At 39.6% G+C, this 22430-nt stretch overlaps 1 protein-coding gene across 1 annotated transcript in view; it reads right to left on the bottom strand.

Moving 5' to 3' along the window:
- LOC119807409 (acylglycerol kinase, mitochondrial-like) overlaps positions 1-22430 on the bottom strand; it is a 78258-nt gene that overhangs the window by 38859 nt on the left and 16969 nt on the right. The window contains exons 5-7 of the mRNA XM_042054573.1: positions 19822-19897; positions 14530-14622; positions 11383-11415 (exon numbers count right to left, since the gene is read on the bottom strand). Coding sequence (XP_041910507.1) covers positions 11383-11415; positions 14530-14622; positions 19822-19897 — 202 coding nt within the window. The remainder of the gene's footprint in view (positions 1-11382; positions 11416-14529; positions 14623-19821; positions 19898-22430) is intronic.

The following is a 22430-nucleotide window of genomic DNA, read 5'->3' as shown; positions in this document are numbered from 1 at the left end:
TAAAGTAATTGAAATTTGGAAGGACTATGCTTTTTATTTGAAACTCGTGTGTGTGTGTGTGTGTGTGTGTGTGTGTGTTGCTAGGGATCAAATCCAGTAAATTTACATAAAACTTCTTTTTTAGAGCCATCTTAGGCCAGGTTCGTAGGAACATTTAAAGCCAAGTACAGAAGTTTCCCTAGATAACCTTCCCTCACAAAGAGCTGTTCTATTACCATACCCTTCCTCCCCCAAAACTGGTCTGCTCTTTTGTCACAACTCAAGAATTTCTTGTAACTTATTACTGTCATTCATAACCCAGTTCTGATCATAGCTGCAGCCTAACTGGGTTGAGACAAGGTTAGTGGCATGTACCCACGACCACAGTACACGCAAAGGAATTCGGTCATCACACGAGTCTCTTCGCACCACTCCAAGCCCTAACAGCCCCTCCTTCTCACTGTCGGAAATTACGGAGTCACACAGCGTAGCTCTTTCCACACTGTCTTCCTTTACTTGGTCGTATGCACCCAAGTTTCTGTTTCTCTGTGGCTCATGGCGAATGTCTTTCTAGCACTGAATGAGATTCCATTGCTTGCATGTACCAGTTTATTAATCCACTTGCCAATTATTTCTTCTTGCATGAGCGGTGCCAAATCGTCTTTGACGGAATTGATTTGTTCCGAAGTCATCAAACTTCTGGGCCTAGAGCTACCATCCTTTCCTTCACAATCCTTTCCATGTTCGTAGGCTCAGCAGCAAAGTCGTCTCTTTCATCACTAAAATTAAGCATTTGTGTCCTTTCTAGTTTTTATTTTTCCAGGCTATAGATTTGTTGACCTATTTATTATTTCCAAGAACCAGCTTTTGCATTGACTTCTGTTTTCAATTTATTGAATTCCTATTATTTTCACGTGTTTACTCTGGATATAATTTGTCTTTCCTTGTGTTAATTCTAGATTTAACTTGCTTTGCTCCTCTTCCTGACTTCAGAGGCAATGTCTGACTTTGTAGCCAGGCTGATTGCAAACTCAGTCCTCCTGAGTCACCTTCCCACGTGAATGCCTCTACAGTGTGACGTCATACTTCATCTTGCTCTGCCTCTGTTATAATGCATATACTACATGCTTTAAATTTCCTCTAACCACAACTATCACTGCCTCCCACATATTTTTGGAAGTTGTTTTCATTTAGTTCAAAATACTTTAAAATTCTCAAGACTTCTTCCTTAACATATGTGTTATGTAGACGCATATTGTAAAATCTACAGAGATTTGAAGACTGTCCAGTTATCTTTCCACTCTAATATTCAACTCTTTTCTACCTCAATAAGTTAGGGAAGGGCTGAAGAGTAGGCTGGAGGTGGGTTATTTTCCTTCTCCCATCTGGAAGCCAGAGTCCAGCAATCCCTGTTGTGTTCCAGTACTATTCGAGAAGCTTGGGCTCTGAATAAATGGTTTCTCCTGATGCAGACCTTGCAAGATGACTGCTTCAGAGTATTCCAAAACCCTTCATTTCCCCCTTCTAGTATTTAGTGTAGGATTTTTATCAAACTCCTGAAGTTATATCTCACACTATTACAGAAACTCGTAAGGCTGGGTGCCAAGGAGGTTAAAACTTCGAGAACTGACAAATCAGAACCTCAGGTTTTGCTACATCAGTACTGGTTTCCACAGCTTCTTCCATTCATTTAAGTTATGACTCTGTGTTCCCAAGTGTCTCTTCAACCATGGGATAGCTGTCTGTCTTGTGTCCTCCCTCCTATTCATGTCCAAGAGAGTTTGTGGTTTGTATCGTATTGTTTTTGCACTGTGGTGCTGAGGATTGGGCCAAGGGTCTTGTGCATCCTGGGCAAAGACTCCCATCAGCTTTCCATTTGTTTTTCCTGCAGAGCTCCTCAAATGCAACCCTCGAAACTGAAGGGCCAACTTCTTTTTAAAATCAGACTCACTAAATTGGAAACCACATGCAGTACAATCTGCCGTTGTAGGTATGCCTTTTCATAAATTTTGTTAAATGTATTCATGTAACCAATACCATCACCAAAATACATATTTCTAACATCCCTCCAAGTCCTTCATCAGTGTTTGTAGCCAGCCCATTCCCATTCATGTAGCATGAATAATAAAAGCCCAGACATAGATATTAGGGTTCAACCTGAAGATCAGAAAAGCAAAGTGGCCAGCTACTGACTCCTTAACTTTACCTCAGACTGAAAATGGGTGATCCTGCCTCCACGAATCCTCAGATCCTCCCATCTTATATTCCTCTCTAATGCTGGGATTAAAGGTGTGCACCACCACTACCCAGCCTCTATGGCTATTGACTGTTGGGATTAAAAGCATGTGCAATCACTGACTGGCCTGTATGGCTGATTAGTGTAGCCGCTTTGCACCAATCTTCAGGCAAGCTTTATTTAGTAAAACGCAAATAATTTATCTCTATATTTCCCTTTTTGTCTAAAATAGAAAGGCTATAATAAAGCAAAACTATATACACTAAGTACAATAACTACAAACAATATATACAGGCAGTAAATACATCAACGATGTCTAGTTCACTTGTATTTGACAAATTTAGGTAAACATTCCACATCTACCCAGTCTTGTACCTAATTTACTTTCTATGCTAACTTGCTTTCTGTGTCTGGTAAAACAAGGAAAACTATAATTACAACTATCTAGTCCTCAACTCCCTCAGAGACCCAAGAAGAAAATAATATTAACAGAGTAAGCAGGAAGTGCAAGGAAGCGACTTCCAAAAAAATGTAAGTAATGACAGAAACCTGGACAGTCACCCAAAGTTCCTCTGCAATGCTGGGGGCATCCATCTTCGATCTACAGGCCTAGCATGTCCAACATGTTTATGTTCTTTAAAAGCCCAAAGTACTATGAGGATAGCATATAATTCTGACTTTTGGACAGAATTATAAGGGCTTTGATCCATTTTACTTAAAATTTCTAATTTGTAACCTGCCATTCCTGATTAGTTTTCATCAGTATAGAATGTTATTGGTGTGTCCTGTACAATGAGAGGAAGGATTAAATTGGTTTTCTTTATGAGTTGAATTCTCTTGCTTCTGGGATAGTGGTTGTTAATCTCTCCCCCCCAAATTACTACAAGCTCTTTGCCAGGGTTCACTGTTTGCCCATAATTTGTCAATTTCATCATTATTAAATGATACTATATCTTCTTCTGAGTCTATTCTTGATAATTGATGAAGTCTCAATTTTCCTTTTATAATTAAGTTAGAGATATTTTCCATATAAGTTATTTATTTGTTTATTTATTTATTTGGTTTATGTGGTAAAAAGATCCATTCTAAGATATTTTCCCTCTGCAATAAAATTACTGTAAGGGAGCGAGGTGGTGGTGGCACATGCCTTTAATGTCAGCACTCAGGAGGCAGAGGCAGGCAGATCTCTGCAAGTTTGAGACCAGCCTGGTCTAAAAGAGCTAACTCCAATACAGGTTTCAAAGCTACAGAGCAACTCTGTTTCAAAAAAAAAGAACAACAAAAATAAAACAAAACAAAAACCAAAATTACTGTAAGGGAATATTTTGAGGGTAATATGACCAGAATAAAGTTAAGTTTCTGATCTACATAATCTACATGTGCCTTATGTAATTTCTCTTTTATCAAAGCCAATTCTCTTTCATCTTCAGCTGATAATTTCCTGGGACTATTTTAGTCCATGTCACCACATAACGGTTTTGTTTAAATTAATCAGTTCATCAGGTTTTATCCTAATAGTGGGCTGTAGATTGGAAATGTCTCCTAGCAATCTCTGAAAGTCATTAAGTGTCTGCAATCAATCTCTTCTAATTTGAACCTTTTGGGGTCTAATTTTTTGTAAACCTAATTTATAGTGTAAATAATTAATAGAATATCCTCTTTGTACTTTTTCAGGAGCAATTTGTAATCCCCAATAAGGCAATTTTTTCTTTACTTCTTTAAACATTCTTTCTAAAGTTATCTATATTTGAATCACCTAATATGATATTGTCCCTGTACTGGTGAACTATAGATTGAGGAAACAGTTTATGTATCATTTCCAATTGCTGCTGTACAAAATATTGGCACAGAGTAGAGCTATTTAACATTCCCTATGGGAGAACCTTCCATTTATATCTCTTAGCAGGCTGAGAATTATTATAAGTAGATACTGTGAAGGTAAATTTTTCTTTTTCTTATAAAAGTATAGTAAAGAAACAATCTTTTTAAATCAATAACTATGAGAGGCCATCCTTTAGGAAATAGAGAATGTAAAGGAATTCCAGACAGTAGAAAGCCCATTGACTGAATCACCTTATTAACAGCTCTTAAATCTGTTACCATTCTCCATTTTCCAGATTTCTTTTTATAACAAATACAGGAGAATCCCAATGGCTGGTAGATTCTTTAATATGCTGAGCCTTTAGTTGCTTCTATACTAGATCCTCTAAAGACTGCAGTTTCTCTACTGTTAAAGGCCATTCATTGCACAACCAATACAGGTTTGCCTGCCAAACATTTTAAAGGTAGGGCTATTGGTGCCCTTGGAAGATCAGCAGCTGTTGTGCCCTGTTCTTGTACAACCTGAATGGTCATGACTGTTCTTTATAAGATCTTGTAATAGTTTCTCCAGAAATGTATGTTAATTTATGGTTTGTTTCTAAGATTGGGGGAATGTTAATCTGAGTATTCCATTGCTGTAACAAATCACATCCCCACAATTCCTTGCTATATTAGCCACATATAGTCTTAATATTCTTCTCTGTCCTTCTGTCCCTATACATTTGACCATCTCTCACTCTGTTTTACCTGAGATAGAGTTCAAATCCCCCAAAACTGAATATTTATGTCCTGAAAAGGTCAATTTGGATGCCAAGATTCTTGTGAAATTATTTTTACATCCATACCTGTGTCTACTAGACCTTCAATGACAAGGAAATTTATTCATATTTTTAATTTTGGTTTTTGTTCATTTATAGAAGTTTGCCAAAATACTCGCTTTATTGTTTCTCCTGAATTTATTGTTCTCTCTTCTATTGCTGCTCTATTAGCCAGAGTAGTATGGTTTCTTAAAATAGGCATTAGCTTTTTTTAATTGCTCTGTAAAGGAGTTTCCTTTACAATGGCAGGAAAGGACAAAGCTGGATTTGGCACAGAGGCCTGTGAGAGGCCTCTCAAGGAGTTTTCCAATGTCTATGGATTACCTTGTTGACCTACATTGAATAGTCCAATGCCTTCCTTTGCCATACCTTCTGTAAAATCCAGAAGGGACATTCTGCATCAATTATGCTTACAAAAAACATTGTTACTAGGAACATTCTGTTTACAATCTCTTTTAAGGTGACCTTGTTTGCCACAATTATAATATTTGACATTTTGATTTTTCTTCAAACTTCTGAAAATGACCTCCCCTATCCATGTATTATTATGGTCATAAGATTCTATATTAGTTGTATCTTGAATCCATTCCTCCACAGGTACTGACCTTGTCTTTAACAGTCTAATTATCCTTTGCATAGAGAATTGGCATTCTCAAAAGCCGAAGATACAAGTACTATTTGTCTAGCTTCTGAATTTGGTATCATTCTGTTTACTGCTGATGTTAATCTTTGTAAGAAATTCATCATTTCCTTTGGGCCTTATATGACTTTAGTAAATGATTCAATCTTCTTTCCTACTTCTTCAGTTCTGTTCTAAGCATTCAAAGCTGCTGCATGGCATAAAGCCAGGATGTGACCATCGTATAGAGATTACCTTTCTACAATAGCATAATTTTCTTTTCCAAGAATCAGATCTCCATTAATCCAATTAGAGATTTCCATCCTCTAGCTTTACTCCATTGTTCAACAGTCTTAGGTTCTTCTCTGAACCAGCTACTCCATTGTAATTGTGGAAGAGGAGCTAAAACAGTTTTAGTCAACTCTCTCCAGTCATCATGGATTACAAACTGACTACCAGTTTAACATTTGCTTCACAAAAGGTGAATGCATGCCATATGAGACCATTGCTTCCTTGAATCTCCTTAAACCTAACATTGGCACAGGAGCCCATTCAGCTCCTACTCTATCTAATTTGGCAAATCCTGTATGGTTACTGGATATATTAAGGATGGTTGTTTGAAAACCTTAGGCTGTTCTCTATTCTTATAATGCAACACTGAAATTGGTTCTTCATTAAATTTCTTTGTCTGCATTTGAATATCTCTGTGATCTGTTTTATTAAGTTCTTCTAAGGCCTGTAACTTAGCCCTCAGATTAACCAAGTTTTTTAGTGATACAAAATAAATGATAATGATGATAATGTTTACAATTGCATTACATAAATCCCATCTAAATTAATTATCCCCTCATTTAGTTGTTCCATTTTCAAAATGTCCAGCATATTATCATACAGAGATATAAATCCCTCCAATATAATGGTGTTTCCCATTTTTTAACATGAGAAAAATGAGTCTCCCTTTCAACTAATTCCTCCTTTAAGTATTCCCAACTGTCTCACCAAATCTGCTGATGGTGTTCATGAAGATGTGAGGCTTACTGCTGCTGCATAAAACAGTAAAAACCTGCCTGAATTTCAAGGCAGCTACCTAGTTTAGCAGCAGCCCAAGAAGGTGGTTCAGGGAGAGCCCACCAGGTGAGAAAAAAGAAAAGCCTAGCCAGTAGGGCTGTGACTCTGGCTGTGCATAGCTCCAGGTGATGCCCATGGCTGTAAAGATATAGGCAAATGGCTTTTTGTGAATGTTGTGAATCCAACCCCAAATGTTGGATGCCAATATAGCATAAATATAAAAACTCAGAGACAGATATTGGGGTTCAATCTGAAGATCAGAAAAGCCAAGCAGCCAGCCACTGGCTCTTACCTCTACCTCAGACTGAAAATGGATGACCCTGCCTCCACGAATCCTCAGATTAAGACTAAGCATGAAAACTGTCTCCTCCTACTTTATATTCCTCTCTAGTTCTGGGATTAAAGTCATGTATGGCTATCACTTGACCTCTATGTATGGTTGCTGGGATTAAAGGTATGTGTATGCGCAACTACTGTCTGTATGGCTTGTATGGCTGACTAGTGTGACTGCTTTGTCCCAATCTTCATGCAAACTTTATTTATTAAAACACAAATAATATATTACCATATACCACCATCATTGCTTCCTGGCAATGACCATGTCCAGTTTAATCTTTAGAAGGAACTGTCATAGAATAGAATGAAAAAGCATGAGTTTGAGATTACTCATGTACTGACTGTATCAGCATGGTAGACAGTGTCTTTCCATGGATAAGTAGCACTCTGTGTAACTGGAGGTTTCTCTCCCACCTGTCAATTCCCAAATAACCACTCTGAGGCTAAATATTAATTACAAACAGTGTAGCCAATGGCACAGGCTTCTTACTGGCCAGCTCGACAAAAAAAATTAACCCATTTCTGTGTATCGCCACGTGCCGCGACCAGCACTGCTCTGCATCTTACTCCTCTAGCAGTAGCTGGTGTCTCTCTCCACTTTGCCTTCTTTCTCTGCCCTGTATTCAGTTTGGCATTCCCATCTAGTTATATTCTTCCCTGCCATAGGTGTTGTGACTCAGCATGAGTTGGGACGGTGGCAGGTCCCATGGTGTGTGAGGACCTCAGGCAGGAGAAAAATATGCCATAGGGACAGAGCTTGAGTGTGGAATTTACTGAGAGAAGGGTAGAAAGGAGGGAAGACAGAGAGGGGGGAGGAGAGGGAGAGGGAGAGAGAGAGAGAGAAAGGCCAGCTTGCCTCTTCATAAGAACAGTGGGAAGAAGAGCGGGAATAGCTGGGGCTTGTTTCTTAAGGGACAGGGTACTGTCTACCACACAACACAAGCATAAAGCAGGGCACAGAGCATGACTCACTTGAGCCAGGTTCCCAAGGGGCGGGGCCAAAGTGTACCTCAATGATAACAATAGGCCAAAGCAGCTTTATTCATCAACCAATGAGAGCAACACATACTCACAGTGTAGAGAAAGACCATCCCACAGCAACTCTGTTCTATGGATATACCACAATCTGTTCAGCTGCTGATTCAGGAATTGGCTGACACTGGCACTAGTCCTGATTTTTGGCAACTAGCAACAGATTTTACAAATGAGGTTTAGGTTGTTGTCTGGATCTGTGTGTCTGCATTTCCCTTAGGTAAATGCCTAAAGAGTATGACAAATTTATACTGAATTTGGTAAGAAACAGCCATATTAGTTCCCATCAAGGCTGCACTACTGGGCATTCCTGCCATCGATACATGAATTTCAGTTCCTGAATATACACAGCAGTGCTTGTGTCTTCTGGAAGGCCTTTTTCCTTTTATTTAATGTAAACCATTGTGAGTTGGAGAGATGTCAGTGGTTAAGAGTCCTTGCTACTCTTATAAAATAACACTGGTTCAATTTCCAGCACCAACATGGGGTGCACAGCTATCTGTATCTCCAATTCCAGGGGATTTAATGCTCACTCCTGGCTTTCTTGGGCATCAGAAATTCTATATGGAGACAAAACACCCATATTTCTCTATGATCCATTATTTCCCTTTCAGTAGAGATGTTGCTTGGGGAGTGGGCAGCAAACTTTTTAAAAGTGAGGTTCTACTTGGAGGAAGCAAGAAGCATGCTCACAAGTGTAGCAGGTTTTTTCTGAGAGTATCTGGGTTGTGAAGGAAGCACCGCAGATGATGCGCGCATTGTACTTAATCTGAGCAGCACCTGGCACCTGCCTTTCAGAGACTGACCTAAAACAACCCAAACTGCAATTCAAAAGGACTTTTTGCATTACATTGCTTCCCTCGATTGCTTGGCAGAAGACAACTGAAACGCAACCTCAAATCTATCACTCCCTAGCAATAACTAAAGTCCTCATAGAGAAGCACTGGGCCTGGCATTTAGGATCATTTACCTGCAACAGTCCACATTCCAAGAAGAAAGACATTTTTCTTCTTTAATAATTATGCAACAGGAAATTCTGACAGCAGGGCAGAAGGCAAAGTTTTGTTCTTTTTCAATACCCACGGTCAGCAGCCATGCTAAAAAGTCTGCGAAATTCTGAGCCCAGAGCAGAGTTACTGATTACCTAAGAGCCCCGAGACATGGTTATAGATTAGATGTTACTAATCTTTAAAATATAAACAGAAGCAGCAATAACAGTAGTTTAAGAACATGGGAAAAACTTGCTCCTAAAAAGCAGAAGGCTCTCAGATCCTGGGAGTGTTCACATGTGAGTGCAAATTGGCTTCTGGACAGGAAGGGTTTCTGCAAGGAAACCTGTCTCAGGTCACTGGTGTGCTACTGGAAATGCTGGCTGAAGCAGTTCAATCATCTCTACCGATACAAGGAGAGACAAGCTCACCAAGAGTCAAGTCTTGAACAGCACAGCATTTACATCAGACCAGCAAAAATGCTTGAGTCATCATCTGCTGTGGGAACTCCAGTAGCCTTTAAGATACCAACCCACATGGTCGTGGCCTCTTATACTACAAACGCTGATGTAAAGGGCATGCTAACTCTCTTCCAGCTGCTGGCTGGTTCTGTTCCCGATCCTGTAGAGGACTATGATCTGTGAATCTGCCACTAAATAAATAACCCTTTATTATACTCCATTCTGAGATAATGTGGGATCACTCTTAAGCATCCATATTCATTCATCTATTATCTATCGTCTCTCAAAAATTTCAACCTGTATCCAAAAACAGTATGGCCCATTAATAGGTTTCCCATGTTTGCCAGGCCTCAGGATGGTTGGAGAATGGCTGGAGGATCCTATAAAGGTGTGACACCTGAGAAATAGTAGAATGAGGGTACGATAAATATCTACATGCATGTCTGGGCTTTCCTATATGCACCCAGGATTTTATGAACAACACAGAATTCCTAAAAGATATAATTGTTGGCCCTCAAAATTACAGTAGGGTAAGTCAATCTATAATAACTAGCCCAACAAAACACTTTAAAGCAGAAAAAAATTAACCCAAATAAAAAAGTCACTTGAGTATTATTATTATTGACTTAGGTTATAAAAGAAAAAAAATTCTGAGAAATTTTTAACTAATTTATTCAGCAAATATTTGCTTTCTGGTGTCTTCTGTCACAAACTTACATTGCATACGGTGTGATGATTTCTCCAACATTGTCTGTTCACTTACGTCTTTTGATAACTATTTACTTAAGACTATGTTATTCATTGCTGTGAAAGTCAGGCCCAAATTCAAGATTAATACCTTTATGAAGGATTTAGGCTTTGTTCCCTAAAGCTTTCAAGAAAACAGAACTTTGAAAACAAATAAATAGGCAGAGATACAGATACAGTCCTTTGAGATTCTGTTCTCTTGCCTGCTCTTTGAGGAAATTTTTCCCAACTACATTATTTTTTTCTTACTACACACTTACATCCCAAATAACACACAGTGACAGTACTGTTTCCTGCATTCTAAGACCATGTAGAAATATATACCAGAATCTTACTTTGTAGTTAACATTTCTAAGATCTAAATATGTAGCTACTTACATATCTAGATCATTCCTGTGTATGCATACATGTTTTTCTGTGCACAGGTGTGTGGGGTGGTGCTGAGGATGCACAAAGGGGCCAGAGGGAACTTCCCGTCCTGCTCCCTGGGCACTATCCACATTTTTCTTAGACGAGTCTCACCCATGGCTTGAAACGTGCAAAGTCAGCTCTCCTGGCCAGCCAGCACCCGGGTAGCAGCAGCACCGCCGACTACAACCAACTGATTTTATATGAATCCTGGGGAACAAACTCAGGTTCCTGCCTAGTCCACTAATTTCAGTGCTAACTAGTTCCTCTTATATGAACACATCACTATTAATTTATGAAAGCATTTGTTAAAGAAAAGATTCTACAGGAAATTTTTATATAGTGCGGACTATTGTTAAAAGGTACTGGGTACTCTAGATTAACAACACAGCAAGTCCACCATGGGTTCATGAGAGTGACCTATGACAGAGGAGCCAATATTGCTTCATCTGCTCAAAAATCCAATCCCATCACAACTGCACTGCATTGAAACTATAACATAAAAGTTGAGCACAGTGGTCTGTGCCTGGATCCCAGAAACTCCAGAGACTTAGGTAGGAGAATCACAAGTTCAAGGCCAACCTGGGCAACTTATCAGGACCATGTCTCAAAATAAAAACTAAATTAATAAAGGGCTGAAGGTGTAGCTCAGTGGTCCAGTGCTTACTCAACATCCACAAAGCCCTGGATTAAATCTGCAGTACAGTACATATTTGTATGTGTATGTTGACATATACATGCATATGAATGCATACATTACTATAAATTATGTAAGTATAATGTATAAATATGTTTGCATGAATCATGAGGAGCAAAAGACAAAAGCATGACAGCAAGTAAAAATGTAAATTTACTGTTACAAGCTCACCTCATCTGTCTTTCGAAGGACTCCAGTAACAACCTATGAGTGTAAAAAAGTTATCATAAACAACATGCATTTCCTTTATCATAACAAAATTAGATTCAAACTTCATGGACCACAAACTTATTTGTTTTCTTCCAGGAACAATGTTAAATGATGTCCTAGATCTTAAAAACACATCAATTTCTCAAATAAGATCAAGGCTAAATTGGATTTCATTCTTAACCTAGAAGTAATAATAAAAACTAAAATAAATTATAAAGATTCCATATTACATTAGGAAAACTATATTTTAAGGTCTACAAAACATAGCTTTACTAATGTTTATATGTTGTAGGTTCAATAGAAATCTGAAATCTGAGCTCTTTTCAATTATACAGAAAAGTCTATGTTACCCCTTTGAGATACATAGACAAAATGATGCCTCATTATATTCAGACATCTATACTCGAGTGTTTCTTCCTAAGGGCTATTAAGACAAGGGGCTAAACAAGCAGCATTAATCACTTCTTTATTTTATTTAATCCACTTTTGAGGCAGGGTCTCATTAGGCAGCGTAGACTCACAGCATTCCTCCGGCCTCAGCCTCCTTGTTCTGGGAAGCAGGTGTGAGCAGGTGTGAGCCGTATCCCTGCCCAGTTCTTTCTCTTGTTCTCAATCCCTCCCCTCCTCCTGTCCCACCTTTTCACCTACTCCTCAGAAAGGGTAAGGCTTCCCATGGGGAGTCAACAAAGTCTAACACATATCCTGGAGGCAGGACCAAGGCACTTCCCCCTGTATCTAGGCTGACCAAGGTATCCCTCTAAAGATGATGTGCTCCAAGATGCCAGTTCAAGCACTAGGGATAAATCCTGGTCCCACTGTCAGTGGCCCCGCCCACAAGCTGCTCAACCCTCACAACTGTCGCCCACATTTAGTGGGCCTATGTTGGTCCTATGCAGGTTCCCCTGCTGTCAGTCCAGAGACCGTGAGCTCTCACTAGCTCTGGTCAGATGTTTCTGCGGGTATCACCTTCATGGTCTTGACCCTTTTGCTCATAGTATTGTTCCTTCCTCTCTTGGACTAATCTCTGGAAGTTCAGCGCTGTGGATCTCTGTACCTACTTCCATCAAATGCTGGATGAAGGTTCTATGATGACAATTTAGGTAGTTATCAATATGATTACAGGGGAAGGCCAGTTTAGGCATCCTCTCCACTGTTTCTTAGAGTCTTAGCTTGGGTCATTCTTGTGGATTCCTGGTAATTTCCCTAGTGCCATGTTTCCCGCTAGCACCTTAATGGCATCCTCTATCAAGACATAGCTTTTCTTTCTCTACATCTGTCATTCCCCCTTCTTGAGCATCCCATTCCCTTATGTTCTCTTCCTAGCTCCCCCTGTCCCCTCCTCTCCTTCTTCTGTCTCTTCTGCCCACCCCCACACACTCCCCAATTTTCTCAAGAGATCCTGTTTCCCTTCTAAGGGGATCCATGTACGTCTTTCTTATGGTTCTCCTTGTAACCTATCTTCTCTGGGGTCATGGACTATATGCTGGTTGACCTTTGTTTTACATCTAATACCCACTTATAAGTGAGTACATAACATGTTTGTTTATCTGGGTCTGGGTTACCTCACTCAGGATGTTTTTTTCTAGTTCTATCCATGTGCATGCAAATTTCAATGTGTAATCACTTTTTACCACTGAGTTAGTATTCCATTATGTAAATGTACCACATTTTCTTTATCCATTCTTCTGTTGAGGGACACTTAGTTTACTTCCAGATTCTGGCTATTATAAAAAAATACTGCTATGAACAAGGCAAATGTCTTTGTGGTATGAGTGTTCATCCTGTGGGTGTATGCCCAAGAGTGATATTGCTGGGTCTTGAGGTAGATTGATTGCTAATTTTCAGAGAAACCACCACACTGATTTCCAAACTGGCTGTACAAGTTTGCATTCCCACCAGCAATGGAGGAGTGTAGTCTTTGCATGCTTTTTTTCCCTTAGTAATAAACACTATGTTTCCTCCAAGTCTTGGCATAACTGGATAATTCTTTTTTTTGTTTTTCATGCTAAATAATCGATTACTTGGGTATACTCTACTTACCCACTGACCTATTAAAGGGCACCTTCATTTCTTCCAAGTTTTGTTTATATATAAAGACACTATAAACATTCATGTGCAGATATTTTTCTATGTACAATAGCTGTTTACTCCGCTGGATAACTTCCAGTGAGCAAAATTGCTGGACTACATGGTATGAGTAAGTTCAGTTTTCTGGGAAACATCTCATTTTTTATTTTGGTTATCCTGGATTTTGGTTATTCTAATATGTAACATGACTAAACCATTCGGCATTCCCACCATCAATGAATGACAGTCCCTACTCCACCACCCTCATCAGCATTCAGTATTGCCTGTGTTCTGGATGCTGGCCATTCTAATGGGTGTAACATCTGACTAAGGGTAAGCAATATTAATATTAGAACAAAGACAGGGCTAGGGATAAAGCTCAGGACTGTGAGCTTGTCCAGCATACAAGAGGTGTGTTCTCTAGCACTGGCTGCCAAACCACCAACCTTAAAAGCAACAGAAAAATAGAGATTCATACAAGTGAACAAGCAGCGCCTGTCCTACACATGCAGTACTAAGAGTTAGCTTTCTACACAGCAGGGATGATGTGAGTGGCAGAGAGGTGTGTTCTTGAGAGACGCTGTCATCTGAGGAGACCTTGTCCTCAGTGACCCCATGAGGCCACCAAAGCACTGCTGTGCACCAGGATGCACAACGTGACAGCTTCAGCCATCCGTACCCCTTCCGCCTCCTGTCGTAGTCAGCGTCTGAGATCTAATTGCTGTGGAGCCCAAGATTAACTGCAACTCAAGACCTCCCACTTCATCCTAAGCGCTTACATTATAGAGCCTTCTTTGTTTTCTTTAATTTTGTCAAATAAAATTTATTGCATATAAACCCTTCTTTTTGCTGGGAGGAAGGTTTACGAAAAACAAGGAAGGAAAAGTACAGGAGCAAAGCTTAGGGCTGTATTAGTTGTGAGCAACAGCCCTAAAATAATGAACTCCAACAGTTTCCTTAATTATTGTTGCCACTGTTCTAGAAGCTAATCTCCACTTTTTCTCCCCTTAACAACGTTCCTGGACGGGAGGGGGGTCCTACCTCCTGCAGTGTGCCAGCTCCTCCAGCAGCGATGATCACATCTGTGCTTCCCATCAGCTCCAAGAGCTTCTTGGCCTGTCCCTCATAATCTGTCTGAAATGTAAAGGAACGCTTTGGTAAGTCTGTCACTGTAAGAACACAAGTTCAAAGGATGAAAAGGTGAGATACGCTGTCTAAAGTTTAAATTGACTATTTTCTCAAGAAAATTCTATGGAAAACAACTAGGTATGGATTTTTATACTTTTATACTTTCTGAGTCAGGATTATACTTCAGAAACTATCTACTCAGCTCCTCATTTTAAAATTAAATTCAAGTCCAATAGCTTGTTTCAGTGACACAGCTAGCCAGCCGGCGGGCTCATTTCCAGTCCAGTGTGGCTTCTGTTACACTGGTGACAGGAAGTCAAGTGCACATGCAAATGGGGACATGGATGTGATGGAAAGAGCACAGACTGCAGAGCCCCAGAGACCCACAGTAAACCTGGGCTCTGCTACTTTTCAGCTGAGTGGTCTTAAACTCACTGCATCTTAATTTCCTTATCAATGAATTTCCATGCATCAAGGGAGGGGTAACTATGGCTGCCTGCACTTTTGCTGCACAGTACAATCTAGGGCAGCTAGAAAAGTGTTTGCAGCTGGAACTCTGCTAAGGAGATGGAGGTTGGTTTTGTTTTTGTTTTGTTTTGTTTTGTTTGCTATGATGGCACATAAAAATGCAGGTGCGTTTTGAAGTTCTCACAGAAGAGCACTTCACATTCCCATTTTTATAAGAATGCTCATCTCAGATATACGCATACATGTAAATGTACATTTCAGCCACCACCAGGGTGTGTGCTGATATGTACAGCCCTGAAGACAAATGCTAAAAGATTAAAGGGCATAAAGCAAGTAAAATAGAAATATTACCTACACACTAGACACACCAGCAGGCCAAACCTAAATACTAAATACCAGACAGGATAAAACACCTGTAGTATAATTTGAACTATCTGGTCTTTGTGCCCTGTTCTGGCAGAGAGCTCTGAAGATCACAGAAGATCTCCGTTACTCACAGGAAGCGCCCCTCAAGCACACCAGACTATGTGCTACAGAGGTAGCTTTGGGAGGATCCCTGGGTTTCTCTGGGATGGGAGCTGGTCACCAGAGACCAGCAGATGATTTAAGGGTTAGAACTGTGAGCTCCTCACCCTGACTTCCAGGGAAGGGAGAGGAGCCCAAGGATGAGCTCATTCATCAGGGATCAATGATTTCATCTGTGGTGTTTGTAAGAAAATGGCCTTCAAAAGGGGTGGCACTATTAGGAAGTGTGGCCTTGTTGGAGGAAATGTGTCACTGTCGGGGTGTGCTCTGAGGTCCTTTCCTCAAGCCTCACTCAGTGTGACAGTCAGTCTACTTCCTGTTGCTGAGTCAACATGTAGGACTCTCAGCTCCATGTCTGCCTGTGTGCCGCCATGATCATAACGGACCGAACCTCTGAAACTGTAAGTGAGCCACCGTCAACTAAATGTTTTCTTTATACAAGTTGCCTTGGTCACTGTGTCTCCTCACAGCAATAGTAAACCCCAGACACCATCCATGAGCTCCACAGAGGAACTCCTACACGTATATTTATATAAAGAGATTATGCACAAACACAGTAAAACATTAGTACTCTGGGGGACGTAGATAAATATATGTATTGTTTTTGTAACTTGTTTTGCATATCCGAAATTTTTTTCCAAATTAAATTTAATATAAAAGAAATCAGCCTTTCAAAAACTAATAATTTCAACTAAACTATAAGAAGAAAATATTAATATTTCTACTAAGATTAAAATTTCTAGTACCTATTTTCTGAATATGTAAGATCAATCATATAATAGTTTTTATATGTAATTGCTGAGTATCTTAAATTAGAAAAATCATAGGCTTTTCATATTGAGAAATTTTTAAATTTGTTTGGTCTGAAGATGTCACTATAGGTATGAAGGAAACTGTCCTTCCTTATTAAAACATATATAGTCAAATGTTTAGGGAAAAATGTGACAGTGTTTTATTTACATCAGAGAACGCAGCGACTCTGTAAGGATGGTTGGTGGAGACCACATTTGCCACACGACAGTCACCTCAACCAAACGTGAGTGAGGCCATCAAAAGTATGTTCCACTCATGCCACTAAGGATTCCTGAGGAGACTAACACAGACTGTTGACCAACAAGATCCTGATCAGAAAATCAATATCTGAGCTAAGGCGCTGGGTACTAATGCACAGCTAGCAGAAATGAGTTTACACATAGATGCAGCTGGGCAGGAGAGCGGGCTCAGTCACTAAAGGCTAGGGTTCACATGCAAAATGTACCAACATTTATAACAAACATTTATGGACCAAATTGTCTTTAAACTATCTTGTGTTTATTCCTTGAGAGTTAGTCATCTCAAGATATAAACATAAAAAACAAACAAAATTGTCTATAGAAATGGGCAAATGCACAATCACGCTAGGAGATTTGCAACTCCCTGACAGGATAGCTTAAAGTTGTTATTATCAATAAAAACAAAATTAAAAAAAATTAAAAGGGGGGAGAGAAGATTTGCAGTACACAATGAACAGATTTGGATATAGGTCATAAACAACACAATTTATCAGTTGATAGGAATTACTTTTAGGCATACACAGAACACTCATAAAAACAGACACAAACACGAATCCCAATAAGCTTTAAGATCCTGGACTTATATAGAATATGTCTTTGACAATGATGCAGTTAATTCAGAAATCACTGACAAAATGATACCCAGAAAAACTTAGATCTAGAAATTGAATAGCTCATAGGCCAAATAAAAATCATGATGGAAACGAGAATATAGTTAGAAATTATAATGAAAGAACTGTGTCAAAGGCCATAGGACATGGATATACGAATGAAGCCACAGAGTTTAGAGCTTTAAATACATACGGGGGGGGGGGGCGTGATAAAATCAACCAATGAGAGCAACACAACAGAGAACAGAAAAACTAGGTACATACATACCTACATACACACATACACACATACATACATACACATACATATACACATACATACACACACATGCATACATACATACACACATACATACATACACACATGCATACATACACACATACACACATACACACACACATACACACATACATACATACACACATACATACATACATGCATACATACATAACTGAAGGAAGTAATTTTTAAAGAAAGACAGAAATGAAGCAACCTTGTCAGTGAGAAGATCAACAGGCAAACTGGGTCTTCAGCAGGAACTAGCTAAACTGAAAACCATCTTGGAGACTACTGAGGGGAGACTGGCAACAACCCAGCAGAGCAGGCGCAGCTAAGGGGGAGGGTGAAGTGGGGGCCACAAAAGCTACAGAAAGTTAAGAGACAACAGGAGCACATTACGGACGACTGGACGACAACTAATTTGAAGACCAAGGACTAGGACGAATTCCATGAAGAATGTTCACTGCCCAGGAGAAACTTCCGCACTTGCTGGACTATTGAGAAAGCCATGCAGTGTCTCCCTCAGCAAAGCTCCAGGCCCAGAGTGTATCCAGGAGTCTCATCAAATGATGAGCAACTACTATTGGTCTTACACCATCACCTGCAGGGCTCTTGTCCCTAGACTGCGGCGCATTATAGATGCTCATGAAAATGTTTTCTCCTTTCTCCTAACCCCAAAGGCAAACAACTGCAAGATCAGGCCTGACAAGTTAGAAAAGAGAATTCAAAATTGCACGGCCAGTTATACGACATGACTTTCTAATCCCAAAGGACACTCAAAGTGTAATTTAGAAATAGATTACTATCAGTCCAGTCAACATTCTAGGATGGTGAAAGAGGGGCTTAGGAGTTGCCACCACTAATTAAGGAGCTAGTGCTAACTGGTGGCTTCTCAGGAAGGAAGAGATAAGTTGTCACTAAGGGGTGGTCCCTGGTAGCTCCACTACACGCCAATGGAGGGCAGCAGATAATCCACTGAATTATTATTTTTATTTATTTATTTATTTATTTTTGGTTTTTCGAGACAGGGTTTCCCTGTAGTTTCTAGAGCCTGTCCTGGAACTAGCTCTTGTAGACCAGGCTGGCCTTGAACTCACAGAGATCTGCCTGCCTCTGCCTTCCAAGTGCTGGGATTAAAGGCGTACGCCACCACTGCCTGGCTACTGAATTATTTTTTTAAAGACATAAAGAAGAAGGAATTGGGGATCTAGGAGGTACAGTTGGGGGACAGATCTGAGATGAGGTGGGGAAGGAGTTGGGGATGAGAATTATCAAAATACATTATATGAAACTCTCAAAGTATCAATAAAGTATTATTTAAAAACGGTACTTTATCAAGAAGGGATATATGAGAGGGTCTAGACGGAGGAAATGGAAGTGGGAAATGATGTAATTATGTTATAATTTCAAAAATAATTTAAGAAGAAATAAACCCAGGTTTAAAACACTGGGGGCGGGGCTGCCGAGATGGCTCAGCAGTAAAGTGCACTCGCTGCTCTTCCCGCAGATCTGGATTGAGTCCTAGCGCCCACATGGTGGCTCACAACTGTCCATAGCTCCAGTTCCAGGGGACACAACATCCTCTTGTGGCTGCTGAAGTTACTAGGCCTGTATGCAGTATACGTACATACACACAATTCTCTTTAATTATTTAAAAATAAATATAGCAGAAGGCTGGTTTTGAATAAGTGCTCCCCCCGACACACAAACACATACACCATTTAAAGTTCACTCTAATAGAAACCTGAGACAGTGTCTAAAATTTACAATTTTCCTAACTTATTTTGTCCTTTTTTTTCTTCTTTCCTAAAATCTCAAAACTTTAATGATTTACTTTTTAAAATTGTCAGTCACTAACAATTCTTTACAAGGAAGAAAATGTTTACCTGCTAGTGGAACAACAAAGAAATTTAATCAGTTAAACTGTAAGGTTTTGTATTTTGGGAAACACACTCTGGCAACTAAGAGATAACTCCACCTGCTGCCTCTCAGATGGAAACCTATAGGGTCCTCACACACTCATGTGAGCCCGTGCTCCACACACCCATGTGAGCCTGTCCTCCACACATTCATGTGAGCCTATGCTGAAATGAAAAGCAGACAAAGTCAGTAGAAAACAAAACTTCTTTGAGTAATTAGTAAAACAAGACATAACATTGATTTTCTTCTTTTCTTAAATGAAAAACTGAGTTCTGTTTAGAAGGGAAGAGCAAAGGATACATGATAAGTGGTGGCCTTGTGCAAATAAAGACTTGAGAGTCATTCTCACCTTGACAACAGTCATATCCATGCCGGACAGGTGTAAAATTGGGCCAGCATTTTTCTCAAATAGAGTTCTGGCTTTGCTGTAGACAAAGTGGGGGGGGGGAACCCACAATTATTTTAATACACATTCTAAAGCTGAGAATAAAATTTAACTATGTGCCCTAGAGAACACAGACTTGATTTGTTCAAGAATAGGAAGTTCGACAGTGAGTTACCATAAAAAGAAAAATAGTTTGTCCCTTATCTCATACAATCAGCTTGCTTATATTTGGGATGCTACATTCTCTAGACAAACAATCAACAGTCAAACAACAAAGCCTGACCCCCTCAGAACTCCCATGGCAGGCCCAGCAGAGGAACAGAACAGACAGACACAGGGCTGGCCTGCAGACCTGGCTCTCAGAGCACATGCGCTCTCCTGCAGTTGACTTATACTCTAATAAAGGCAATAGAGGTATTTACTGCAAGATTATTTATATGGCCCAGGGCAACAAAACAGATTCACTTAACCCTTTACTAATCAGCTCGCTCTTCTGGGAAGAGACACACCGTTTTTAAAGTTTAAACACTATGGGTCATCCCAAATCGAGAAAGATAAAGAGTTTTTTCCATGACAGCTGAGTTTTTGCTAGGAATGGAAGCAAAGGTATCCCTTAGGATGGATGACTAACAAAGATGACTAACAAGGAGCTGGTCTACATCTCCTGAGCACAGAAGCCATCTCTGTTCCATTAGCACTTGATACATCTGTCCATCAAAAGTGCTTTCAATGCATGAGGACAGCTTTCAAACTGTCTTTAGCACAAGATAAGAAACTTGCAAAAAACAGACACCAGTCCTTAGTAATTCCTGAATCCTCCAAGTACTAGAAGGGGATATTCAAAGGGATTTACTAAGTGTCTGATGGATTAGTGTAAGAATAAATCAGTGAATAAATCTCCACAGGTAGACAGGTGAATTCTGAGGAAAGGCAAACAAGATTGTGACATCGTACTGACTGTAATATCTTAAGATTAGAGGAATCATTAAGCAGCCTTGGATGGCTTTGTGCATTTCTCATGAGCATCATTCCATTAGTGCAATCTCGTCCAATCCAGGTCAAGATTCAGAAACAGTGTAGGGCTCATAGGCAGAAGTAGCAAAACGTCTCTTCGCACGAAGGGTAGAGTTGAAATCAAATAAATGTCAAAATATATCAACTAGTTGGCCTGTCTTTTACCCTGGTATTTTCAACTATCACACACGCACACAATATTAAAACATCTCACTACTACCTACATATTAGTTCTTTTTGCAAAACAGTTTCCTTAAAAACGAGAGATGTAGACTTTACCTTTCTTAAGGATATTTATATGAGAAATACAAAGGCAGCTAAGGAGGAACACTTAAGGGCTGAACACAGAACAAATTCGCCATCTTTACTGAAAGCTAGACCCACAAATGGCACACAAAATGAAGATTATCAGCAACTTCGATGGAAACTGAAAGATTGCACAAGATTCCATAAGAACCATCAAGGCTCTAAGTGGGAACAAAAGCAAGTTCAATATTTGCCACCTTTCCTGGTTCTTGAATAATTATCTGAAGGAACATCAAAAGCTACATGGGAATGAGTCCCTCTTTCCCCTTCACCCCTTCTGCACCATAAGGAAAGGAGAAGCTGGGGACATCGTGAGGGATGCCTTTCCTGCTGCAATGATAAGAACAGAACAGTGGGGAGTGGGTCAGACCGTTTCCTAAAAGCAGAGCTCTGATGGTCTCAATCTGTCAGATCAATCACACCAAATCTGTAGTCTCTGTGAGCTCCAGAAAAAGGACTCGAGCATTTGCTGTGTATTTACATCTTTACATGAGGTCACAGGTTCAGAAAACCTCTAAAATAAGCGAAGACTTTTCTTCCGATTGAAAAACACATGTTGCCAGTAAGAAATACATTATTTATTATATAATTAAGGGTGCACTAGCACCAGGCCTGAATAAAAACCTTATGTACTTACAGCAATTTCTAGGCTCAGGTGCCACACGAGATAATTACTCTTTAATGTATTATTAACACTAAACACACAGTTATCTTATTTCTTAACGTTCTCCTGAAGTTTTTTTTTTTTTTGAGTGAAAAGGAATCCACTTCTCCATTGCAACTTTATTATACTCATTTAGACAAAGAGTGCTGTAAACCCCAGGCTGTCCTTGAACTGATTGTGTAGCTGAGATAATTAACTTTAAACTTCTGATCTTTCTGCTTCCACCTACAAAGTGCTTCAACCACAGGTGTGTGCTACCATGCCAGGTTTATGTGGTATTGGCGAATGAACCTAGGGAAGGGCCTCGCATGTGCTAGGCCAACACTTACCAATTTATTCTGATCCATGACCCATTCCCTAGGGAATTTATAACTTAAATGTAAGCTGGGAATTTAATGTAAACCAAAGAAATGTTTAGGTTTTTATTTTTGTAACATCATGTAGTATTAGCTTTTGCTAAAATGAATTTTTTTTTTTTGAGTAACTTTCACTTAAAGTCAGGGTTTGGAGGCACATGTTATGAATTCAAGGTCAGGAAAGTTCAGGTGTTGAAAGCTTACTTTCCCCACTCAGATGTTAATAGTATTTG

This window comes from Arvicola amphibius, chromosome 2 (assembly GCF_903992535.2).
Source record: "Arvicola amphibius chromosome 2, mArvAmp1.2, whole genome shotgun sequence".
Taxonomy (NCBI): Eukaryota; Metazoa; Chordata; class Mammalia; order Rodentia; family Cricetidae; genus Arvicola; species Arvicola amphibius.
Note: the sequence above shows the minus strand (reverse complement) of the source record. Positions and strands in the feature narration are given on the sequence as shown.